We start from the raw sequence: 26,481 nt of genomic DNA on the forward strand, positions 1-26,481 counted from the left end.
CAACAATGGGGCTGCGGGTATTTACCTGCGCTCCCAGGATGCAGTACACGAATGCCTCTATGCTGCGGTTAATCCTGGCTAGGTTTCTTAGACCTTTTCCTTTCATTAACACAAACGGATCCCAAGTGCCGGGGTAGTTCGTTTGAATCCTAGTAATTAATGAATTATTACCCTTATCACCACCCATATCACTAAACTCTAACTCATTACTTGGGTATTCCTGATGCCCGTAGTCGGCTGGCTTCTCACCATTGGCACCCCAAACGTAAATTATACCCAGCCCATGCGTCTTACCCTCCTTATAACGAAAATCTTTTTGCTGTGGTTTGAACTCATTAATTAACCTTTCCAGGGCTGCGACGTCATAGCGATTATTCATTGGATCAAATGCCTTATCTCCCGGTAGGGGTACGTTAAGCTCCTTCAACAACCTCCTTACCGTAAAGGCAACGTGAAACCGCATAATTGGAATATGAAACATGTCCGCGGCAACACCACAACCTTTAGTGGCAGCCCAAATAGCAAAGTTTAACTGCTGCGGCCAATACCGCATGTTGGGTCCTGCTAACCATTCCCTGGCCTCTTTACCTGATGTATGCTTCAACATCGTATTCTTATAGATATTTCTTAGTATTACGTTAAATGATTGCTTACCCACTGAAATCTCTAAATGCGTTACCAGCTTTTCGAAGTTGTTTACACCACCTTCAGCATCGTAAAATGGGTAATCTTCCGTGGTTAACAATAAGTTTCTAGGAAAATAGGGTGCTTTATGCTCGGGGTTTGGTGGCCTTTCTTTATGAACGGGTTTAGGTGCTGGGGAGTGTACAATCGTCAATTGCTGCACCTGATCACCTACTTGCTCCAGCTTTGAATGTTCCAAGTCTGCATTGCTGTACATTCTGGAGCCGTTAAAGTAAATCCCATCGGATCTTCTTTCGAACATACTAGGGTCTGCATGCGGAAACATCTTCCTAAAGGCCCTCCAGTTGGCATAATCCCTGTTGTCGTGATGCGGCTGCTCCTCTATGTTATTCCCAAAGGCGTCGTACATTAGTATATATAATGGATGTTATACCATCAGCACCTCCACTTTATCCTGAACTTCCTAAGGAACCTAACGAATTAAACGCGGAAAACTTTCGTCTGAATAAAGCGAACTTAATACTGGCTTACTTGGAAGGGCAGGCAAAACACTACGAAAAAGTTAGAAAAAAATATGCTAGAGCCCGTAGCACGCTACATAAGATTGCGATAACTTCAGGATCCATATCCGTTGTGTTAACAGGCACCGGCGTTGCTACCTCACTCACCGGACCTGGAATAGTCGTTGGCGTTCCTTTGGCCAGCGTTGGAGCCGTCTGCGGCATTGTTTCCGCTGTTGCTACGGGTATTATGAAACAGTTGTCAAGCAAAATATCCAAGCATGACACGACAATAGCTCTGTCAAGGGCTAAAGTAAATACGATCACTGACCTTGTCTCAAAGGCTTTGCGTGACAGAAAGATAGACGACGTAGAATTCTCGCTTATCTTAGCTGAAGAGGAAAAGTACGAGAAACTAAAGACGGACATAAGGAATAAAAAAACCATCGTAAAAGATCTTTCCGAGGAATCTCGCAAAAAGATCTATCAAGAAGCGAAAGAAGAGCTTCAAAGAAAGCTTGCTCAGTAAACATCTACTTTGAAAAAAGCGTGACAGGATTTCGTTTACATATCGAACGACAGTCTGGAAATTACGCGTAAGATTTATGCTAATTTCTCATCTTATGGCATAAGATCCACTATCTTCTTGGAATCCATCCCAAGAGGGGGTGGTTGGGGTCTATTTTGTAAAATATTTCGTAGATTACGTCAGGGTAATAAGGAATATCCTTATCCAGCCGACAAAACATCCACTCGGCTTTTGTCATATCAGAAACCTCAGGAATAGACTTACCGGTAATTTCAGACAAAAGATAGGGAATAGCTTTGTAATATTTCCCTAGCTTTAATTTTTTCAACGCTTTCCGTAGACTTTGCGGGGTTGACTCTTCTAAGTGGTCTATAATTTTTTTCCTTACTTCGTTGTTTAAATATACCGGTCGATAACCTTGGATATGACTCATCCAGTCCCTAAAGTATTTTATTCTTTTGTATGGGGTCTTCTTACGACCTCCATTGGCGTAATACTGCTCTCTGGTAGCATTTGGTACGGCATTGCGAATATTCTTACCACACTCGTAACACTGTGCTGACGTGTCGTCTTCTATTTGCATTTTCTTACCACAACACCAGAAACCCTTGGGCTTGGGTATGTTAACTTTGGATCTTAGGCAAATTATACAGAAGTCATTGGTGAACTTTTTACATTCATGCATATATAAGACAAATATTCCTAACATAGCAGCAACAAATAACGAGGCGCGGGTATTTCCCGCTGCCGGCGCGTTCGGAATAACGCGGGTAAAACCCGTGAATATACGACATCGATCGCGAGTCCCCCTTACTGCTGCTTCTTTCTTGGCTCTATTAATAAACTCTCATCGTGGATCTAGCCCCGGGGGGGGGGGGGGGGGGGGGGGTACTCCCACATATGGACTATACAGGGATGATCCGCTGAACAGGGTATGGTTTTTCGAGCTTCTTGTCATAAACAGGGTATGCAATTTCACTCAAGGTCCAAGTTCTTCCTGAGTTTCTTGTCATATTCAGGGATTTTACTTTTGTATTAACCAAAACTGGTTATTATGGTCGTAAAAAAACGATACACGAGATGACATGATAATTGAAACGGGAACTCAGTGCAATTAATTATATCTTTTGTCATAAACAGGGTCTACAAATTTGATTTGATTTTTTTTTTTTTTTTCTTCTTCTTCTTTTTTTCGTTATAAACAGGGTACCCCTTTCAGAATCCCAGCGGAACACCCCTACCCAAATTCTGGCGGAGTACCCCCCGGGGATCTTACTTCCCGGTTAAATTAAAACTATTAAATTCTAAAACGACTTAAAAAAAACTTTGAGCAAAATAGAAACTTCAAAAAGGGGCAGTTGGTCAGTTCTGAACTTCGTATACCTTGCCAACATTGTTCTTTATTCGGCTCCCGCCCTCCTCCGCGACCTCAGCGTTTACATAAGAGATAAAACGCCCGCTCACCGCGATCTAATGAATTGTGGTTGGTCTTTAATATATTGGGGTCAATAACATTAGATGTTTGCAAGACAAGGCAAGATCTATCAATATAAAACACGCTGAGACTCAGACTTAAAGTGTGATTGTTGAAGTGGTTATAAAATAGCAAGTCATAATTGAAGATAAAAGGGGAAAAAAACATTATTTGAGCTAGAGTTTCTTCAATTACTGGATTACGATTTGAATAATCTTCAACAGCAAAAAGAGAAGTAACTGTTGCTCAGAGGTAATTGTAAAGCATATGACCATCTCCATGTTCGAGTTGAACTGAACTTCGGTTGATTTTAACTTGTCTTTTCCTACCATCTAAACCAAATTAATCTTACAGCTAGTGAAAAAAATATGGATGATAATATCAACAGTACTGCGTCAAAGTATCCTAGCCATCAACCCGAAGCACCATTCATCATCTGGTCTGTTGTCTACTTGTTCGTTGGGCTCCTAATTTTCCTCCTAAATTTCGCGACTCTGATGACGTTTGTTCTCAACAGACATCTTCGTCGCCGTAGCGTATACTGCTTGATGAACTTAGCTGTGGCAGATATGATGTATGGGGTGTTTAGAATCACCCAGCAATCGTTATATATTGGACGATATTTAGGACAAACGTATGACCACAAAGCTAGGACGGCATTTCATCTTCTTGGACATCTGGTATGGCTTTCGTCTCTATTCTGCTTAGTTCTCGTCTCTCTTGAACGAGCCTACGTAACGTATTTTCCTTTCCGAAGCCGGACAAAAGGGCTTCGTATTTACATTGTGGTAGTTATCATCACCTGGTTTTTACCTATACTTCCGACGTTTACAAGTTACTTCTTACCTATTGACCACAACTGTTACTTAATCGTTTCTGTATCATTCTTGGTCTGTTTGATTCTCATTTGTGCATCATACACAGCGATTCTGATCAAAGTCAAAACACGGCCAAAACAACTTCATATAAACGAACAGCAATCAGCCTTCCAAATCGTTCAAAGACAAGAACAGCATCTTGCGATGACACTATTTATTGTTACTGTACTATCTTTATTAACGTGGTTTCCATTGATCGTCTTTTTGGCGTTACATATGTGGTTTAAACTATCCGAATCTACCTATTCTGTGAATATATCTAGATCGATTTGGTTGATCCAGACAATCAACTCATTGATTAATCCAATTGTATATGTGTTCAGAATGAGGGATTTTAGAAAGGCTTTAGCACAGTTGGTATTTAAGTGTTCAAGACATCGTAATTCGATCCATCCTTCAATTCTACCCTATGGCAACCAGGGCGCTGCAAATCTGCAGGAATATGGCTTAAAGTGCACCTACACCCTATTTTTTTAATATTCTTAACTGTTTGTACGGAACTTTTTAAAATGTTTTGTGGTATTTCGGTCACATTTGAAAAAAAAATTGAATGCGAAAAATTGTTTTAAAAATACGAAATGCGTGGTCCATTACCGCAGAATCAAAGCGGGAGTCTGGGTCCGAGTGTGACGTCACCCCAGGCCATGACTTGTTGCTTGGTGCACGAAAGTTAGTAAACAGATCGAGTACTTTTGAAACACAAGAGATTTTTGAAGACAAATTCGTGAAGATGGACTCTGATAACTCTGATCTAGAGACATCTTTTGACTTACAAGATGAATACGATGTTGAGGACGAATGTTTTGACTGTTCTGAGCAGTCCGATTCAGGAGAATATTTGTCAGTCGAAGGAAATGATGATACCTCTGAGTGGTACGAAGGGCATCATTCAGGAGAACCTCTGGCAGACGAAGAATGGACGAGACAGTATGAAAATACTGAACGAGAAAATGCCAAGATTGAGGAAATGCTTCACAAACGATTGACTGCCGTTAGCGTAGTAAGCGAATGGTGAGTTTTCTGTGCTATTGAAACATAAAAGCGCCCCGTGAATTTATAATGCGAGAGCGGTTTCGCCAAACCGTAAACAATGTTTTTGAATGAGCTCGAGGATGACACTAACCAAGATTGCGACTTTTGTAAGCTTTACAGTTTCTTGTTACGTGTACATTGAACATTCGTGTTTTTACTGTTTGTTTTGAAGGTGCAAGTGTGGCAATTGCTCTACTGAGATGCTAGTAAATATAAGCGAATGCTATTGCTGCAAAGAACTCGACGGATGCGACGAAGCTCTCCATTCTCAAGAAGTCCTTCAAGACCTTGATGAAAATGCCGAGCTGAACTGCATAACCGAACATCCTGGCTTCTCAGCAGTATGTCTCCAAAAATGGAGTCTTAAGCTAGCAGCTGATAAGTACAAAACCAGAGATCGGAAAAGATATCAACAATCAGGATCAGAGGAAAGGTAAGCTGAATTTGTGGCTTCTTTATGTACACATTATACTTTAACCAAAGAAATTATGAAAAAACCTTATCAATAAAAAGTTAAATATGCCAAAAATATTTTTATAAAGCAGTTTGTCCTTCTCGACATTAATTCCAAGGATTGCATGGGATATGATAATTTTTGCAGTGAACCAACCCCCAAACTCATGAAATTACCTTAATAAATCAAACTATTTTATATTCATTAGTTATTGATCATAATTTTGTTGTAATCACACACTAAACTGATTCATTATTGACATTCCAGCTTCCTTCGTAGCATTGCATATAGGGAGTTCACAAGACTAGTGCATGGGTATTTGGGATACAAGAGACGAATTCCACTACCAGCCTGTGCTTACACACGCATCAGAGAATGTTTCAGAATTTCTGAAGATGAACTACACAGTGGGTTTGAAATGGATCTTGAGCCTTTAGTTTGACTGCACAATGACAAGATATAAAAATAAAAAGTATTTAATACAAATTTTGTAGATGAAACAATTTAGTGTTTTAATAGTCGATGTTTTTTTTAATTTCTTTGGTTTTTTGGACAGTCAATGACATTCTTGTGTCCTTTCATAGGATTTTTGCATAGGCTGCAATGTGGGGCTCTCTTGGCATGTTCTCTACTTGTTAGTTGGTTTTGTTCAGGGACATCTAAAGAAAAAATATTAAAAATGTATAAGTAATATAAAATTTATAAATTTAGCTAAGATGTAAAAAGTACCTGCACAAGTAGGAGGAACATCCTCAACCACAATGCTTTTCCTGTGCAAGTGCTTTTGAAGAGCCTCCTCTCTTGGCTGCTTCTCCAGCATTGAATTCATTGGTGCTGGGGTCATCTGTCTTAATTCATCTTGTGCAGCAGTCAAGTCTTCTTTTGATGAATTCATGAACGTCTGGAAAATTTCTTCCACGTAACCTATAATAAAAATTGAGTTTAAAATTATGAGTGACAAAAATGTAACCCTTGAAGCACAACACATAGCCTACCATAGTCTGGTTTTACTCTGACATCCCTTATCGTGGCTTCTCCATTTTTGAACTTGGGATAAACCACCTTTTGTCTGTTGTTGCCTCCCGTTGTTTCTACCTCTCTCCGAAGATTAAGGTTGAAATGCATAGCAGCAAGAATGTGTCTGAAAAGAAAATATCCAAATTTTAAACATATGCAGTTGGATTTGACAGGGTTTTACCTTTGGGGTTCATTGGACTCCCAAGTTATCTAAAATTGAATCCTATGGCATATATGTTTTTCAAACTCTCTTTATTTCAAAGATATTTTCGTGTCTCTAGAAAGCAATCTATTTTTGTTTGGGCGTCCTATTCATATTTTTTTTACATATATAACCCAAATTTGGTGATCTTATTTATCAATCAGGTTTCTCGCTAAAATTCTAAATACAAACCGGCAATACATTCCAACATATGAATATGCAATCATTTTGGGAGCAAACTGATTGATGAGGGAATGGAATCCTTCCAAGCAACTGGTCTGCGCCCAAGGGGAAGCTTGCTGGATACCCTTTTTCAGAGAATCTTTTGTCAAGGCTTTACAAATTTTTTCATACACCTCTGACCCTAAAGAAAAAAAGGTAGCTTAGAAAGTGTTTTAAATTTTGAGATTAATAATCTTACACTCCTGCTTACTTCTTGGGTGAGAACTTTACACAAGATGACAATAGTTTAGTTTGGACTTTATGAAACTTAAAGCCAAATAGAATACATTATGCAAAATGTACCTTTAGATAACCAACGTCTGGGTTGAAGTATCCCATGATTGCACTTGTTAAAAATTGGATCATCTAGGCTATTGTGAACATTCACTATGTGACTGAGAAAAGATTTAAACTTTGCCCAGATCACAGTACCAGAACCATTTGAAGTAGATGTGGCACTCCAGTACAGATGCCTCTCACAGGGCTTTATCCACTCCTTTACTTCTTCATAATGCTTTTCTTTAGAAATTTTTGTGAGGACTTTCCTGATTTCTGAAATGCATAAAATTAATCTACATGTAGTGGTAGTGCACATGTATTCAAATCTAATAAGCCTAAAGCGAGATGATATTTTACCCCCGACTCTATGCCATAATAGTTTTTAAAATTCTTTCACATCAAAACTTTTGATTCCTTAGAGAATACAGGAACAATAGTCATAGTTAGTGAACATAAACAAAGTGAAAAGGACTATAGTCTAGTAACGGGTGGTAAAAAATCATCTTGCTTCAGGATTATATATAAACTTTTCATGCGTCAGGGCAAGTATGCTCTATATCTACTCATTGCAATAACGGTTTCATAATAATAAATCACTGACAGGTTTAATATTACAGTGCGGCTAATGAAACCGTGGCCAATTGTATAAAATTGACCGGTAAGAATTTCGAACTTAATGCTACCATATGATTGGCTAATAATTCTAGTTTATCAAGTTACCCTGGATATAGTAATCACACTAACTATTCTGCATATACTGTATATTGGTCATTTGCATACAAATCAAAGCAATAATGAAGTCACTCATAACTCACTTTTCTTAAGGTGCCATAAATCAAAGTAGTGGACAATGTTTGTCAACACCTTCTTCATGTGACAAGCAATACCAGTGTGTCGGTCAGATATAAATGTTAAGATCACAATCCCATATCCTATTAGGTAATCCATGCATTGTTTGAAGCCTTCAAACTCCATTGCAGGACTATTTCCCACTTGGTTCCTCTGCGGGCAATGAAATAAAAAATATTTGTTTGCTGAAACAAAATTTGTGGTTCATGAAAAATAAAGATGGCAGTAATTGATATTAACTGCTATTTTTATTATAGATGGTTCAAAAGAGAGTCCTACTGATAAAGTTCATGTCTCACCTGAATTAATGCAAAATGTATAATCATGGGGACAGTGCAACAAAACATGGTATATGCACCATATTTTGCACTGTGCCCCATGCTGTCATGCCGTCCATCACCTGCTAGTACAACACCACTGCCCATGGACTTTATGTTGTCAAGCATCTTCTTCTGGTAGCTTTTCCAGTACATATGTATTGCAGGGAACAGCTTGGTCTGCAAATAAAATACAAAATCCATATAATGCTATTTCTTCTCCATCTTCGATCAGAAGATGCATTTGTTTGTTTATCTTAACTGATTGTACCATTATCATTATAAACTACCTATGACAAACATAGTACAATATATAATACCAACACTCACTCTTTGATGTTTAAAGAACGTAGTCATCGACACACAACCAAGACCCATGTGTGCAAAGATTTTTGATATTTTGGAGATTGATCCCCCAGCCAAAAGGATTGCCATGCAAAGGAGAAAGTTCCCTGCTGGTACACCCCAACCTGGTATCACTGGTTGACTGTGCCAGACATTTTCCCTCTTTAGACACTTTGGGTTGCTGCAGGCAGTTTTTATTACAACTTCTGTCCCAACTTGGCTCACTTCTACCAGGGGGTTATCACTTTTGCAACAGTGACAAAACTTGAACAGCAATAACAGCTGGGACAGAAAAACAATGAACTTTGGCTCTGATCGCAGATTGGTGTCATTCAATTGAACCCTGAAATAAGTATATGTGATATGTGTTAAAAATATTAAATGGGTATATTAGCAGTATCATGAAGTGCAGCTACATTATGTTGTACATGGCATTAGTAAACATGAACATTATAAAGTAGAGAGGGGAAAAACACACCTGTGAGCTGAATTTTCTATATCATCCTCAGATTCATTTGCTGACTCCTCTGACTGTGTTTCATAGCTGTCATCTGGTTCTTCTTCTGTTACTTCCTCCTCGCTTTGGTCATCACTGTCGTAATCCCACTCTGAATCAGTTACACTTTCTTCTTGAGGAACTGAGTCACCCACTGTCTGAGTTGCCTTGTTTTTCGTTTTGTTATTCTTAAGGCCTGATAATAATAATATTTATAAAGATTTCAAGTATTAGGTTCACAAATACATATTAGTATAATATATCCTTCTAGGAACCCTAAGAATGTTTGTCACTTATAAAATCACACATACTTATAAGGACTAGCTACATTACTTACGTCTTGTAAGCCTTCTGCATTCAAGCTTCCTTTTCCTCAGGTGTGATCTCAGGGATATTACTTGGTTTCTCAGCAGTCTCCTTTCTTTTTGCCATTTGGCTTCACCAGTCGTAGGGTCTCTAGTACTCGATGTCTCCTCCGTTTCCATGAAATCGACATTTTCGTCCTCCCTGTTCTCGGCACTCTGGTGAAAGAAAATCGATAGTCGATTGAGCTACACTGTATTATGTAAACAATCATCCTTACTCTACCATAAACAATGACTCGTGTTCAAAACATATGAGTAATAAAGCCCATAAGACTAAGTTGTAATAATAATCACCGTAATATCTTCAGTATTAGAGACAGGAGCAACTTCTAAAACCTCTTCTCTTTGTGCCACAGGCAAGAGCATAGGCTCAGGCTCGCTGACTGGTTCAGTTGTACCAGGGTCTTCGACAGTGGCGTCATCATGATGATCTTGATGTGCAGTACTACTGGGGACGCTTTTAGAAGCAGCAGTCGACACGGTGGCATTTTTTAATGATTCTCTTAAAGTCTATCACGAAAAATACACTTTATTAGTTTCATAAGAAGGTTGCAGTAAATGTTTTAGCTGAGTTTTTTACCTTTCTTCGATTGCGATATGTTTGCTGTTTCTTTGGCGAGTCTAGTTGACCAGCATGTAGCGTGGGGTAAACATTCACTCCAAAACTGTCTCGTTTCAGTCGAGGGATGGCCGGTTTTCCCAAGGTAGCAAGAGTTGTAAATCTTCGCTCAAATGATTCTACTCTAAAATGCACAGAACATATGCACGAGTTCCTTGTAGGCTCCCACTTTGCACGCTTCACCTTTACAAACTTTATCCATCTAGTCCTTCGCTTCTTGGCCTCGGGTCTTTCATCATTAAAATACGGAATACTATGAAGGGCAATCCCTTCAGGAATATTTGGAACGTTGCTACATCCCCAAACTACACATTTGTTGGGCATTTTAGCGTTTGGAAATAAAACGTATTTAAGAAATTTGATAAAAGCAAGCGAATAGTCTAGAAAAATCTGTATAGAATCTGTGGTAATCTTTGGTTGTGTTGGCCTGTGGTGACGTCACACACCGCTCGCCCCAATCTCCTCTGTAATTACGGCCATGGTTCACTTACTTCGGCTAAAATGGTCAATTTTTCAATCTTTGACAGAGCACCAAAAATTCCCGTTTTGATGGATCTAAAAAATTTTTCCACAAATCTGCTTTTTGTGCCTTAAAGTTTTACTCCAGATCAGAAAAAAATAGGGTGTAGGTGCACTTTAAGTAGGATCGCGTAAAAGAAAAAAAAAAAGAAAAAGAAAAAGAAAAACTGAATAAATCCTAACCATGGAATCAAAAACCTTTTCAAACCAAGTTAAAAAGAGAGAGAAAAAAAAAAACACACACACAAAGCTTAACAGATTTACATTAGTATTCAACAATGGTTTTATCAATGAAAAAATCGCATCAAAAGTTTAGAATTCTATTGATTTTAAACTTGCCTTTTCAGATTAAATATCTAATTGTACTTTTGGGAAGCATTCAAGTACTGAGGAAAAGAACATGACTAATAGTTCCCGCCAGAGATACAAGAAAATAATAATTAATTCATATGGTGATGGAACATCGGGTATGGTGTTTACTTTAAGTCAAAGGTTAAAGATTTAAACGGAATTTTCTTGTAGTCTCGTAATCGCATCGTTCAAGTACCATACTCAACTACCCGGGGGGGAGGGGGGGGGGGTACTACCACCCCAATTTGGGTAGGGGTGTGCCGCCAGGACCTCAAAACCCTGACCCTATCCCAGACCTAAAATTTTGATTTTACATACCCTTCCCCAGACTAAAACTAAGAATTGTACACCCTATCCCAGACTAAAAGACGAAAAATACGTTTTTACAATCGACTGCAATCAATATTTACTAACGTTTTTTATGGTTTTTGTGTCGGTTTTTGTGCACATACCCGTATAGTAAATATAGGGGAGTACCTCCCCCCCACCCCCCCCCCTCCGTCAACTACGCGCTAATTTTTAAATTTCAAAAGAAAATTACGAAATAAACGGGACAACAACTGCAAAAAAGTGTTTTAAAAAGATTATACGAAAACTAAACGGCTAACTTCAATTATGTTAGAGTTAAAAACCCCGACGGATATTAACGGCTTAACTCTGGCTTTTAAGGTACTTAAATTTGACAATTGATAAGGTAGGTTTTCGCGCAAAGCATAGTCAATAGAAAAAATAATTTCAAATAATAAGGTATTCGTTTTTCTACTTTTTAGGGGCGTTTCAAATCTAGTGATTATAACAAAATGTTGTTGACGCTAATTCTATCGTTTTCTTTTCTTTTAATTTGATTTATTCTACAACAATGTGTCATCAATTTTGTTTTTGTCATAGCGATAATAATGAGTTAATTGAAACCCCAACCGCAGACATCCGGGAAAAGGCGGAAAATCGACCCCTTGTATGTAACGTCATTTGAAGCTAGTGCGCTCAATTTGGAGGACAAAACAAAAGAATTTTAACCTCCCACCAAATATGAGCTGCACTCCATCGTGCTGCAAGGGGTCTATTTGACATTCTCGCTATCAAAGCCAATGACACAGTTAAGATATGAGATGAAAATCGCCCCGAGGCTTAAGAGAGATCCGGAACTCCTAATCGTAGAGCCCTGCTTATCGCTTTGGGAGGTGGGTGAGTCGTTGCCGTCGACTTCCTCGCATCATTCAAAAAGCCCGCTTTGCTAAATCATGAAAGCAAGTTTTTTGAAAGAGAGAGGCATATAGTTAATGCTACGTGCACTCCGAGCCATGCACAGATGAAAAAAGTCGTGCAAATCTGTTAATTGTAATGTTTGCATATTGTACGCGGATACCTCTGGTGAAAATAGAGTACAATTTAGCACTTTCTCCCAGTCCCCGTAGAATATTTTCTGTTTAAATTATTGAAGTTTACAAGTTGTTGATCAAAATCGTTAGACTGTTGAAGTACGTGTGAAATTTCCCGTACACTTGTGCATTCATGCTGTGAAATTCATGAAAAATCCCCTAGTCTCAGCGCGTTATTATCCCCCCCCCCCCCCCCCCCCGCGTATCCCCTATAACCTGTCCGGCCTGGGAATCTAGGGGCGGGGGCTTCAATTGACTATTGCATTGTTATCGCTAAGAGATCGATGATTAGTATTCTTGGGGTGCAACCATATGACTCAAACTCCCTTGAGATATAAATAGCAATGAAACAGCCGCCATGTTGGTTGATCTATCAGAGAAGTGTTATGAGAGAGAAAATTCAGTAATGTTTTTACAGACTAAGCTAGACATCAGTTTTCTAATTACTATTTCTTATCGTATGAAAACAAGATAAAGAACGATCAATTAGTTATTGAAAATATCGATATAAGATTTCAGTAAGGCTACCATCACGCACAAAGTTTAGATGATGGCATGCTTTGAATTTGCAAGTAAACTTCTTAGCTCCTCCCATTAGCATGTACACTTATGGTTACGCCCTACACACTCTTTACCCCTTTGCTTAGTTATTTTAGCACTATTCTTATAAATCTTATGATATAAATATCCCTCGTAGACCTTTCTATACATTTACCATATATTCATACTATAACTTTAGTTTAAGGTAGCTCCATATAGTTAATTTTTACCGCGAGGGAATGGGAACGAGTTTTATGATGGCGCGAGCTTTTAAAGCCACGAAAAACAAAATAAAGATGGCGGTGCGCCAAGCAGTTTCAAAAAATGTCGTAAAATTACTTTTCAAAACATGCTGGAATAAAAGAACACTGCAAATAATCCAAAAAAATGTCCAAGCAATTACATCAGTGCCTTTTAACGACTCAAGTGAAGCTCAAAACAAGTTCAATTTTAATTTCGTGCATTATCGATGAGCCTGCGAGTGGTAATTCCGCGAGAAATTCAGCAATATCATGGATGGTCGGTGGGTTTGTATTGGCTGGCACAAATGTTTACCTCGCTCGCTCAGTTTCGCACATGCGCAAATACGGATCTTGTAGAAATTTTATTTTGATGACGTAATTGACTAAATTGTGCGCGATTTTTGAAATTAAAAATCTCGGAAATTTGGCGGTAAAATGTCTTCAAATTTTTACAGTGTTTTTTCGATATCAAAAGCAATTAGCTTGCAAAATATTTAGCGAGTTCTAACGACAGAATGTTTTTAATTGTGAAAAGACAGAAATTGCGTTAAAAAATTGCGTTCTGTCGTTGGGATACTTAAGTCGCGGTGTCAAATGATGAAATAAGTAGTATGATTTCACTTAACAAATTTAGGAAAAAAAATCACCGCGAAAAACTCGAGCTTTAATTTTTTTTATTACAAAAAAGCCTCAATTAAGACTAACGTTACGTTGCTATGGCGACCCGTCATGTGATATTTTTTTGTAAAAACTGAAACCTTGATATACTAATATTAGTACAATGCGCAAAAAAGGGTTAAAACATACTTTTTTTTATTTTTTTATACAGCAATATGCAACATGTACCTCAAAAGCCTTTTAACTATATGGAGCTACCTTAAGCTATGTTTATTTCTAAGTTTTCACTCGTATTACTCTTAAATAAGGTATCACACTTAGGAATTTACCATTTCCATTAGCTAGTCAAGACACAGCGATAATATCACATTGATTGTAGAATGACACCTGTCATGAATTTATTATAAATAGAGCTCATATAAATAGTTTAAGTCAAAATAGAATAGAGAAGAGAGTATAGAAGAACTGAAGAAGAGAAGTAGAATAAAGATCCTGTAGCTCGTACCGAGAGCGGTCATCCCATAACCGGAAGCAATGAGGAATGCTTTGGCGGCTATGACGTAACATGTACCCCAAGCTTTGCTTTGATTTTCGCGTTATGCGGAAAGCTTAATATTCTATTTTGAGCCCGAAATCAAATTCTAAGGTAATAAATATTGTTTCAAAAAATTGCTTCAAAAAAAAACAAAACAAAAAAAAAAAACAAAAAACAAAGTGAGACGAATATTATGCAATCATCGGTCATGCCAAAGGGCTGTAGGAGAATATTTTGTTTGTGATGAATGGGGAAATGTTTGTTAGTAGACCAAATACATCACTAATTACTCAGTTGGATCTGTCTGCCCATATTTCATTGATTGTCACGTAAGACTCCGATGAATAATCATTTAACCTACAGCGCATTTTGAAAACATCTTGCGGGACAAGTGTCATGCAGCAATCATTAAAAAAAGTATTGTAGAATTCGTTTCTATTGGCAACGATTGCGTCTCTGTTGCGACTTGTAAACACTCGATCTTGCGACTTGTGTCGCAGCGCTTTTGCGAGACAGGTGGCTGAGAAATCGCAACACTAATTGCGTTCTTATTTCGTTGTTCTCTCCAAACGACATTAAAAATCTTATTATTTTTTAGTGTTAAAAAAAATCATTCAAAATTTTAAATTTGCAAAACCTATGGTAAAAATAAATTTTTAAGATGTTTTATAGCCAGTAAAAGATGTTGGTTTAGCCTGGTTTTGGCCTCTAAAAGACTCTCGTTCTAATTTCCCTCCATGATTCGATCTGGATATTAACTATACAAAGTAAATTGCCTTAAGCCCCGTTTACACTAGCGATTTTTTTGCGATTTTTGCTGCGATTTTTTTTGCGATTTTGTACATAATAAATAATGGTGAAGAATTTACTTGTAAAGTTTTTTTCAGGATACCAAGATTTTCCTAGACGAATAACTCTTTTGAAGGATGAGACAAAAGATTTTATATTTCCGAAAATTGCCACAAAAATCTCAGCAAAAATCGCCATAACAAAAATTGCCGCGGAAATCGCCGCGGAAATCGCCGCGGAAATCGGAAATTTTTATACGACTCGCGGTTTTGGTTCATATAGTGTTTTACTCTAAATCGAAGCGAAATGAATAAGATAAATCTGTTGTTTTCGACGGAAAAAGAGGAAATAACATGCTCTTATCACACAAAAGGCGGGTCACAGTAATGTCTAAGTTGGCAAATTTCTAGTTCGAAGTCCTGAAAATCCAATCTTTTCAGTTGAACATCAATTTTCAGTACGCGGAGAATATCCGCATTCAGTCTCCAATCTTCCTGATTTCGAAAAAATGGCTTAATGTTAAGTAATATTTTTTTTCAAATATAGTTTTGCGTACGATCTCCGAAATCGCGACATCAACACTCGTCACGAAAATTTAAGCTATTCAGCGTATCTGCATGCTTTAGCTAGAACTTCAACCAAAGTTACTAGGCTGATGTATTTCAATCGCTTAAGCCCCGTTTACACTAGCGATTTTTGCGGCGATTTTTGCTGCGATTTTTTTGCGATTTTGTCCATAATAAATAATGGTAAAGAATTTACTTGTAAAGTTTTTTTCAGGATACCAAGATTTTCCTAGACAAATGTCTCTTTCGAAGGATGAGACAAAAGATTTTATATTTCCGAAAATTGCCACAAAAATCGCAGCAAAAATCGCAACAAAAATCGTCAGTGTAAACGAGGCTTTTACTATTCTTTACCATAGCAAAACTTGCCGCGGAAATCGCCGCGGAAATCGGAAATTCTTATACGACTCGCGGTTTTGGTTCATATAGTGTTTTACTCTAAATGGAAGCGAAATGAATAAGATAAATCTGTTGTTTTCGGAGGCGGGTCACAGAAATGTCTAAGTTGGCAAATTTCTAGTTCGAAGTCCTGAAAATCCAATCTTTTCAGTTGGACATCAATTTTCAGCACGAATGAGAATATCCGCATTTATAGTTTCCAATCTTCCTGATTTCGAAAAAATGGCTTTATATTTTAAGTAATTTTTTTCCTTCAAATATTGTTTTGCGTACGATCTCCGAAACCGCGATATCAACGCTCGTTACGAAAATTTAAGCTATTCAGCGTATCTGCATGCTTTAGCTAGAACTTCAACCAAAGTTACTAGGCTGATGTATTTCAATCGCTTAAGCCCCGTTTACACTAGCGATTTTTGCGGCGATTTTTGCGGCGACTTTTGCTGCGATTTTTTTTTTTTTTTTTTTTTTTGCGATTTTGTCCTTAATAAATAATGGTAAAGAATTTACTTGTAAAGTTTTTTTCAGGATACCAAGATTTTCCTAGACGAATGTCTCTTTTGAAGGATGAGACAAAAGATTTTATATTTCCGAAAATTGCCACAAAAATCGCAGCAAAAATCGCCAGTGCAAACGAGGCTTTAGAGTTCTAGCGCTCTTTGATATGCGGATATATTGTGTGGGGAGATAAAGGCAATATCGCGTTGTTGCAATCACTTCAAACATTGCACAACAAAGCCGCCATGATCATGGTGGACCGCTACGCCCTCTACTGATGCACGCAAGGTACTCAACTGGAAAAATCTCACTCAACGTAGACATTATCAACAAGGAACTATTTGATTATCATCGTTATTTGCACATTTTCAAATGTAAGAAAATTTCACTTGCTGCCAGATATCAAGTTGTCCAAGCTAAATGAACATGGCTATAACACAAGACAGAGAAATGAGTTTCGTTTGGAAAATGATATGATAAATTGGGGGAAACACAGGATGTCTTATCAAGCCATTAAAGAATAAAACAATCTAAGCTTAATAATATCACTGGCGCTCTACGATTTCTCAGTATAAATGCAATTTCTTTAAATCTTTCAAAAACATGTAGTTTTATGCGTTTAGCAATTTGTGCCATTTTTTGGAAAAAATCTATTTCTATATTTCTTCATTTAAAATATCCGTCTGAACAATGGTGCTTTTAACGCATCGAAAGTCCATTCTCAATCGTGGAAATTAAATATTTCATATAAACAATGAATTAATCAATTTAATTCCCCCTGTTTGGGACAATAATTATAAACTCAAGACCTTTTAAAAATGCAGCGCAAAAGTTGAACCCGGAACTGGAAATTGGAAAAAAAAAAAAAAAAAAAATAAAAAAAAAAAAAAAAAAAAAAAAAAAATCAATGATTTACGTTCCAATTTCCCCTATTTGAGGTATGACTATGACCGCAGAAGCTTTTAAAAATGTAGTACGTAAGTTTTATTTTTGAGTCTTTCATTTTTAGTCTTTGTGAGGAGATACTATAAAGAAACGATTCGAATTCACTGATATTCCTAGCTTCTCCAACACAAGGTAAAGAGCACAGCTGAACTTTACACTCGCTCGCATCCGCTAAGCCGCATCCAAGAGATATTTTTTTCCGATTAAAGATAAAGGAAGGTACGGTTATTATTAGTAATATTATTTTAAAATATTGACAAAATTGCGTGTTTGTACATATCGAACTTTAGCTTCAAGATGTTTTAAATTGTAATATTAATCTAAGTCAGGGCGCTGCTAACTCACAGATCAAACCCTGAAACAACCTCTGGGCTGATCTAAGTCAGGGCACGGCTAACTCACAGATAGAACCCTGAAACAACCTCTGGGCTGATCTAAGTCTGGGCACGGCTAACTCACAGATAGAACCCTGAAACAACCTCTGGGCTGATCTAAGTCAGGGCACGGCTAACTCACAGATAGAACCCTGAAACAACCTCTGGGCTGATCTAAGTCAGGGCACGGCTAACTCACAGATTGAACCCTGAAACATCCTCTGCGCTGATCTAAGTCAGGGCACGGCTAACTCACCGATAGAACCCTGAAACAACCTTTGGGTTGATCTAAGTCAGGGCACGGCTAACAACTTGCTCTCCAAATCAGTATCAATGAACCCTTCATCTATTTTCACCATTAAACATATGCGTTCGAGAAATGTGATTTTAAGTTAATATGTGAAATAACAAATGGGCGAGGTCACCATTCTCGTTTTGGATTTATTTTGAAAAAAAATATATGGTATTTTCGTTTCGATTAAGAAAAATTTCGATTTAAGTTTTGGATAGAATTGAGACTGAGTAAGTTCCATGATTGTACTACTATGCGCAGAAAAATGCGCAGTGCAAAACAAGGAGATTGCCTTAACGCCCACACTGCTCCTATCCTTGCTGCATTTTTTTTTTAGTTTTATTCTTAAGGTGTTCTTGATACATCGGCCGACATGTGTAAACTTATGCATTCGTAGCCCCTAACTCTAGTAGGGGATGGAAAGTAATTTTTGTGGAAGCTATTATTGAATGGCATTTAGATATTGACGAAGGAAAAGTTCATCCTGTCGTGTTTTTCGATCTATCCAACATCCTTTAATACATTTGACCATAACATTATGCTTCGTAAATTTGAAAAGCCACCACGGAATACGTGGATGTGGCCTAACTTTAAAATGGTTTTAATCATATTTCTGCAATAGAGAGCAAAAATGCTTCGTTTTTGCCATGAAATCAGCTGTGGCGTTCCCCATGCAGTATCCTAGGGCCCCTCCTTTTTTTCGATATATATAAAGAACTAGGGACAAAGTTCTTAGTATCGCACGCACCAGTAAATTGCCAGTTGGGCTATTTGTAGAAATTGGATGCAGTTTAAATTTCGCCTTACCTTACTCCTGTGCGTCAACTAGCGCGTGTTCGCGCCCTTTCCGTTTTTGATCAAAACAAGGAACGGAAAGAGAGCACGCGCGCTAGTTGATGACGCACGGGAGTAGGGTGAGGAGAAATTTTCCACTTTCAATATTCCATCTTCATTTCGTTTCGATTTTTGTGACTTGATTTGATTGCAGTGACTGAATTCCCACGAGCTTTCAGTAGAATCATGGAAGAAAGATTCAAGATAGAATCATTTATCACAAATATCAGTAGATGTAACTCCACCATCACCACCAACTGCACCAGAAAGTTCGTCTTTGCGCCTGTCAGTAACAACGTCAAACTCATGATGTTCACCGCCATGTTGTCTTTTGGATTGTATGGGCCGACTGCAAACTCCCTGATACTCTACTTCAAGCACAAACAACACAGAAGTACAAGTAATACATTACAAAGACCATGTAGACGAAACTTGACTGAATACTTTATTCAAAGTCTTTGTCTTTCCGATATCCTTTGCTCTCTTATAAGTCTCCCTCTCTATTCGACGGAAATGTTCGTTAGCTTCGTTACGAGAGACTGGATTTGCAGATTTTCTCGTTTCTTTATCACTATTTTCCCTGTAGTCACGATTCTGAATCTCTTAGTTATCGGCGTAGAAAGATATATTGTTATTTTTCATCCATTTTTTTCTCTACGGCGAAAATCGGCTAAGAAGATGGTTGTGGGATCTTGGGTCTTGGGAGCTTTGATAACTCTTATGTCAGTAGTTTTTGTTAGGCTTGTGAAACATGACATTGGGGAAAACCTCTATACTTTAGTTTGTAAATACGATAAGTCAGTGCTGTTATATCGAGCCTTTTTCACCGGTTTTATCTTTATTTCATACATCGCACCGAGTTTTATTTTGACTTTCATCAACCTTCGTATTTTAAAGCGGCAACGAAACGTCAAACGTGTTGACGCTTCTCAAACGACTCAGAGGGCTGTGGCTAAGCTAAAAGTAACGCGGATGTTCGTCTCCCTGATATTTGCTTTTATCATTCCTTACATGATCTTCGTTGCGTATTCAAGTTTTCGAACGGCTGCCAAATCTGGTCCATCTTTCTCTGACGACTACATAGTTCGTCATATGAGTGTTTGTTTGGCTTATGCCAACGGTTCAGTAAGCGCTAGCCTGTTGATATATTATGAAAAGTTATATCTAGATTTTTTGTCGTGTTTTCGATCAAGACACACTAGAAATGATCAGTTGAATGCAGAGTTGAATGCAGCTAATCGAAGACAAGTTCCTGTTGAATTAACCGACTCCAAAAAGAACACCACGAGTTCAACAACTTAGCAGTTTGTACCAGTATCGTTGCCCAAAACTGAGTGATATAAGCTAAGTTCGATCACTTGAACCGTCATTGAAGTAAAGTTTCTCTGGGTCCTCTGGTTTTCGTCCCTACGGCACTAAAAACAACGTACCCCTTTTATTTTCAAGTCTGCCGTATTAATTGGCCTATACTATATAGCGATGGCATTAACACTTTACAGTGTTACAAAACCGAAAAACAAAAAAACAAACAAACAAACAAAAAAAAACAAAACAAAAACAAAAAAACAAAACAAAAACAAAAACAAAACAAAAGAAAAACAAAAGAAAAAAAAATAAAAAAAAATAAAAAATTAAATATATAAAACACAAAATTAAAGGACAGAAGAAAAATTTGCATTTTCAAAATCACTTATATGTGAAGAGTGTAGTGCTGTGGCTGCCGTATTTTTGTATGTGGTCCTCTTTTCAAAGATATAAACATCGTCTTTCTTTTCATGTAAATAAATTTTAAATTTAAAAATTAGTACCTATATAATAAAACAAATAAAACAGCTTTTTCAGTGCTCCATTTAGTAATAAAGCACTTAGGAAGCGCCGTAAGCACTTAAAAAGTGTGAGAACTGAGCACTCGCCTACGGCCCGTGCTCCTCCTTACACTTCTTTCGTGCTTACCTCAATTCCTACGTGCTTTATTACTGAACGGAGAACAGAAAAAGCTGTTTTATTTGTCAAATAACAGTGGATTAATGACACTTTATTTGCTTAGATACATGTATATATTTGTGTATAGAGGATATCACACGGTGGCGCGAAGATATGAAGTTTATCTTCAGTGGTGAAATATTTTTCAACGAGAGAAATAAGAATATATGTAATGTATATAATGCATATAAGAATTTGAACCAGGGATTTTTATACTTAATTCGTTCAATTATTTTATTTCATTTATTCTATAACTTTTTAACTGGCCATAAGTTCTTGATTAATTATATCAATTTTTAGAATAACCTTTTATTTATCTATTTTTATTTATTTATTCATTTATTAACTTTGCAGCTGTGCTGTATTAGTGAGCAGAGCACGGTGCTAAATCTGCTTTGCAAAGAAGTTTAAAAAAAAAAAAAAAAAAAACATTTTATCTTTCTATTAGCATGTAAATATGCGCGGAGCTTTTTCTCCGTTGAGTTTATTAATACAGTAAATGGAAGCGCCAAAAGCTCTTAAAAGGTCTTGCGTGCAAAAACGCTATATCAAGCTGGTCCTTAAACATGGACGTTTGCATAATGGCGTCATTTGACTCCCACTACCATGATGCTTCGCGAATTTTCTTTCTTATTTGAATTTGTATTCCCTCATGAGAATTGGTGCTAGTTATAACTGAACAAAAGAAAGTGTGCAAGGAAGTCTGGTAATAGAGGGAAATGACGTCATCGTGCAAAAGTCTCCTGCGATATGTACTTCTTGAAAACTTAAATGGAAGTTAAACTGATAACAAAAATTCAAAAGACCGCATTTTCAAACACGTAATCCGTCAGCCCCAAGATTTCCACCTTTTAAGTGTCTTTTTTCTCTTTTTGTTTTCTTTACCAAAACCGAATGTTCCAATATTAATGAAATGACGAGTTTAGAATCGTAGCTCATATATGTGCAACGAGACATGGATGTTCAAAGTGTATGTGGTAAAAAATATATTCCATATTCAAATATTTTATCGCATTGCCAAGGCCCACTCACGATTGAAGGAAGGAATAAATGAAATAAATGAGAAAAAAAGGAAGGAAGGAAAAAAGAACGAACGAGAAAGAATGAAACAAAAAGAAAGGAAAATGCAATATGGAAATGAATGAATACAAAGAGAATGAATAAAATAAAATAAAATGAAATAAAATAAAATAAAATGAAATGAAATAAAATAAAATAAAATAAAATAAAATAAAATAAAATAAAATAAAATGAAATAAAATAAAATGAAATAAAATGAAAATGAAATAAAATGAAATAAAATGAAATAAAATGAAATAAAATGAAATGAAATGAAATTAAATTAAAACAAAACAAAATAAAAAGTTTAGAATCGTAGATTATATATATGCAACGAGACATGGATGTTCAAAGTGTATGTGGTAAAAAATATATATTCCTTTTATCGCATTGCCAAGGCCCACTCACGATTGAAGAAAGGAATAAATGAAATAGTAAGAGAGAGAAAGGAAGGAAGGAAGAACGAACGAACGAGAAAGAATGAAACAAAAAGAAAGGAAAATGCAATATGGAAGTGAATAAATACAAAGAGAATGAATAAAATAAAACAAAACAAAATAAAATAAAATAAAATAAAATAAAATAAAATAAAATAAAATAAAATAAAATAAAATAAAATAAAATAAAATAAAATAAAATAAAATAAAATAAAATAAAATAAAATAAAAAAAAAAAATAAAAAAATAAAAATAAAATAAAATAAAATAAATAAGAAAAAAAAAAAAAAAAAAAAAAAAAAAAAAAAAAAAAAAGGAAAAAAGAAAGGCTATCAAACTCTTTTTTTATTCTTCTCTTCAAGTTATGCTCAGTGTTTCTTGTCACACCTGTGGCCAGTATAAGGACTCGGGCAAATGCAGTAATATTCTCCCAGCGATTGGATATGTCTGCATGTTCCTCCATTCAGGCAAAAGCTGTGGGCATGTTGTCCAGTACAGGCTATCAAAACAAACAAAAACGAAGTACGTCAGTCCTGTTCACTTGAATTGGGATTTAGAATTCTTCTTATCAGGGAAACAGAATCACCAACATGGGATTCCTCCAAGGTTCATCACTAGGACCGGGATTTGGGTCACTGGGAATGGGTAATGGAATCACCAGCTTTGGATTTCCCCAAGGTTCAACACTAAGACCCGGATTAAGGTCACTGTGGATTTCCTCAAGGTTTATCACTGGGACCCGGATTAAGGTCACTGGGAATATGAAATAGAATCACCAGCTTTGGATTTCCCCATGGTTCATCACTAGGACCGGGATTTAGGTCACTGGGAATATGAAAAAGAATCACCAACTTTGGATTTCCCCATGGTTCATCACTGGGACCGGCTGGGTTCAGGTCACTGTCCTTAGTCAAGGTGTCTGCTAGCATTCTCACCTGTACCCTGGTCGTTTTCTGGCCCATCTTCATAGCTCATCACTGTTAATACATCATTGTAATTAATACATGCATCATCCCCTTTTATAGTTCAGTAAATTGGTCGGTCGGTCGGTCAGACTATTGAGTTGGCCCTTTTACCTTGGGTGTAATGTTTGCCCATTTCAGAGCACGTTTCATTCTATTAAGAACAAGATTTTTTGCTTGAGTTGTATTAATATTTATGTGTCTTCTCATGTGCAACCGTTAAACCCGAAAAGGTCTATACACCTTTTCTTGATAACTTTTCAATCGAGACATTGAAGGACTTGCTTATCTTCATATCTATACACACTCAATGGTAATTTTTATAATCACCCACGCACTAACAACTACACAATTGTTGTTTAGGGACTAGTTTCGTCCGTTTATTAGGACCTTTTCAACCTAACTGAATCTAACATAACTAATCTAACTAGTCCCTAAACTACAATTGTGTTGTCGTTAGTGCGTGGGGGATTATAAAAATCACCATTGAGTGTGTATAGATATGAAGGTCTATACACCTTTCTCATAAATGGTCGCCAAACGCGGTTGGACTAGGGACAATTGCATGGAAGCGAGGTCAGAAAGGCCTCAGTAAACAAAGTCTACTCAGTACGATCTTTTGTGTCAAAGTCATTCACCCTTACTTCAAGAGACGCTTAAAAGAACTCGAATTGGTGAGATGAATGAATTTGACACAAAAAAACGTTCTGAGTAGACTTTGATCGCTCAATTGTCCCCTTTTTGGGGGGGGGGGGGGGGGGGAATTGGCTTGATTATCAAGTCAGTCGGGTGGTCGTTGACTGTATGTGGACTGGAAAAAACTAGGTCGAGATGACATTGCAATACATTGTAGTATTTTATTATATAGATATCGATGAAATACCAGGTTTTCTCTAGTGTCGAAAACTTGATATCTTTCACCAGTGGAAGATACCATATCTTTCACACGTGAAGATATCGCTGTTGAATCGGCTTGCTATATTAATAAAGAATTTTTGAGCTTTTGTTTTATTTAAGTTTCATCGATATCTATATAATAAACAGAACATTACATGGGCGCGCGGAGATACGAATTTTATCTTCTCGTGTTCAATTTAGATATCTCACTCGTTCGCTGCGCTCACTCTTGAGATATCAATTGAACACTCGAAGATAAAATTCGTATCTCCGCGCGCCCATGTAATATCCTCTATGTCTTAGGGGAAGAAATATACAACATAACCAATTTGTTTCCGCGTCAATCTATAGGATAGGATCTAGGAATAGCATATAAGTATAAATCATAATTTAAGACAAGTAATAAAACCAATCACTCGAGCACTGACTGCTATCTTCATATCAAAGTTCAATTAAAAAAAGAAAACCTTTTTCAAGGGAGCCAGCTTCCGACAAATTAAATTTGCAATTTTCGTCTCTTTTCGCGGATTAATTAATCAAAAGATCCGATCATTCATTTCAACTTGTAATTTTGTAGTAAAGTACGACATTTTTCAACTTGAAATTCTGTAGTTAACCATTCAAATAAAGCGATTGCATTTTTCAACTAGCAGAGATACTGCGCTTTTACTTTGATTGAAAAAGTACTTTTTAAAATATTAATTTATTTTTATTCCTGATGGAAAATTCTCTTTTTTTTTTTCAAATTGGCAATAATTTTATTTGGCGTTTTTGAGCCAGACTGTTGAACGCCCTTTCTTTTTGATTGGATCCTCGTATGATATCATTATGAAATGAAAATAAAAATAAATGTGGTGATGTCCATATTATGCATTTGTCGAATTTAGCTGGCTATCAGTTATACCTCGCGTTTAGTACCTAGTGCTTGCAAATCTCTAAGGATAAATTTGACTTAAATTTACCTTCTTTCGTCCATAGAACCAAGATCACACACAGAAACAACATCCTAGGAATGAAATACAAAAAGTTCTAAAGAGAAAGAAATAGGTTTTAAAGAGGTTCGATTTGTGAGTTAGCTGTGCCCTGACTTAGATCAGCCCAGAGGTTGTTTCAGGGTTTGATCTGTTAGTTAGCCATGCCCTGACTTAGATCAGCCCAGAGGTTGTTTCAGGATTCCAAATGAATTCGATCTGCGAGGTTGTATCGAATTCAGGATTCCATAAAACTGACGTTTGAAACAACTCTCGTTCAAAATGTCGAAGAGAGGTAAAAAAGGTAAAATCTCGCCAGAAGAAAAAATATAGTTACCTGAAAGATTTCATCTTGTCTTTAGTCTCTTTTGTGAAAAGGCACTACGCTTTGGAAGCTTGCTTGTTCAATAGAAACGTGAAACTGAAGAAAAGTGGTATTCTGGTCCCATAGAGAAGTTTTAATTGTTCGTTGATCGACACGTGCACTTTACATTAATTGGGTTCCACCCATATCGTCTGAAGTGCTTACGTGTATGGATCTAAGAGTAACACGGCTACATTTTAAAAAGATGTATGCGCACGCCTGGGATGATGAAAGTTTATTCTATTCTCGTCTGGACTACATGAGAGCTAAGTTTGTTCAGTGATGCGTTGTTTTTTCCTTCCTTGTCACGAAAGTCTTTCGTCAAACTTCTCTGGTTTCTACTTCTCCATAAAAATAGATATGTGTGAGTTGAGTTCTTTTTTTTTTTTTTTTTTTTTTTTTTTTTTTTTTTTTTTTTGCTGCGTTGTTCTCTCCCTTGCCACGAGGGTTTTTCTCTAGGTTCTCTGGTTTTCCTCTTTCCATCAACCTGTGAGTTGAGTTTGTTTGCTGTGTTGTTCTCTCGCTTGCCACGAGGGTTTTTCTCTAGGTTCTCTGGTTTTCCTCTCTCCATCAACCCGTGAGTTGAGTTTGTTTGCTGCGTTGTTCTCTCCCTTGCCACGAGGGTTTTTCTCCAGGTTCTCTGGTTTTCCTCTCTTCGTAAAAATTAACACGTAAGTTGAGTTTGTTTGCTATGTTGCTTCTCTTCC

At 37.0% G+C, this 26,481-nt stretch overlaps 5 protein-coding genes across 5 annotated transcripts; 3 read left to right on the forward strand and 2 right to left on the reverse strand.

Annotated features, from left to right (window-relative positions):
• Positions 1-3,163: 3,163 nt before the first annotated feature.
• On the forward strand, positions 3,164-4,503 carry LOC116308694 (uncharacterized). The gene is made up of 2 exons (XM_031719173.2): positions 3,164-3,400; positions 3,503-4,503. The coding sequence occupies exon 2, from the start codon at positions 3,517-3,519 to the stop codon at positions 4,501-4,503; it is 987 nt and encodes a 328-aa protein (XP_031575033.2). The 5' UTR covers positions 3,164-3,400; positions 3,503-3,516.
• A 7-nt stretch (positions 4,504-4,510) lies between these two features.
• Positions 4,511-6,463, forward strand: LOC148914008 (uncharacterized). The gene is made up of 3 exons (XM_089038776.1): positions 4,511-5,037; positions 5,231-5,491; positions 5,780-6,463. The coding sequence occupies exons 1-3, from the start codon at positions 4,577-4,579 to the stop codon at positions 5,952-5,954; spliced, it is 897 nt and encodes a 298-aa protein (XP_088894902.1). The 5' UTR covers positions 4,511-4,576; the 3' UTR covers positions 5,955-6,463.
• LOC148914009 (uncharacterized) lies at positions 5,973-10,839 on the reverse strand. Its single transcript, XM_089038766.1, has 12 exons — positions 10,185-10,839; positions 9,899-10,114; positions 9,577-9,760; positions 9,222-9,435; positions 8,729-9,086; positions 8,381-8,578; positions 8,048-8,234; positions 7,257-7,505; positions 6,924-7,095; positions 6,508-6,653; positions 6,242-6,436; positions 5,973-6,171 (listed from the first exon to the last, which is right to left on the reverse strand). Exons 1-12 carry the CDS (start codon positions 10,545-10,547, stop codon positions 6,044-6,046), a joined length of 2,610 nt encoding a protein of 869 aa, XP_088894892.1. The 5' UTR covers positions 10,548-10,839; the 3' UTR covers positions 5,973-6,043.
• An 8,448-nt stretch (positions 10,840-19,287) lies between these two features.
• Positions 19,288-20,403, forward strand: LOC116308696 (neuropeptide CCHamide-2 receptor-like). Its single transcript, XM_031719175.2, has one exon. The coding sequence runs from the start codon at positions 19,288-19,290 to the stop codon at positions 20,401-20,403; it is 1,116 nt and encodes a 371-aa protein (XP_031575035.2).
• Positions 20,404-22,907: 2,504 nt separating this feature from the next.
• LOC116308684 (toxin Bcs III 15.09) lies at positions 22,908-26,146 on the reverse strand. Its single transcript, XM_089038780.1, has 4 exons — positions 25,748-26,146; positions 25,402-25,445; positions 23,516-23,557; positions 22,908-23,079 (listed from the first exon to the last, which is right to left on the reverse strand). Exons 1-4 carry the CDS (start codon positions 25,759-25,761, stop codon positions 22,949-22,951), a joined length of 231 nt encoding a protein of 76 aa, XP_088894906.1. The 5' UTR covers positions 25,762-26,146; the 3' UTR covers positions 22,908-22,948.
• Positions 26,147-26,481: the final 335 nt, after the last annotated feature.

Source organism: Actinia tenebrosa, unplaced genomic scaffold, assembly GCF_029948245.1.
Source record: "Actinia tenebrosa isolate PJP-AT-01 unplaced genomic scaffold, QUT_ActTen_1.0 PGA_scaffold0__85_contigs__length_37466705, whole genome shotgun sequence".
Lineage (NCBI taxonomy): Eukaryota > Metazoa > Cnidaria > Anthozoa > Actiniaria > Actiniidae > Actinia > Actinia tenebrosa.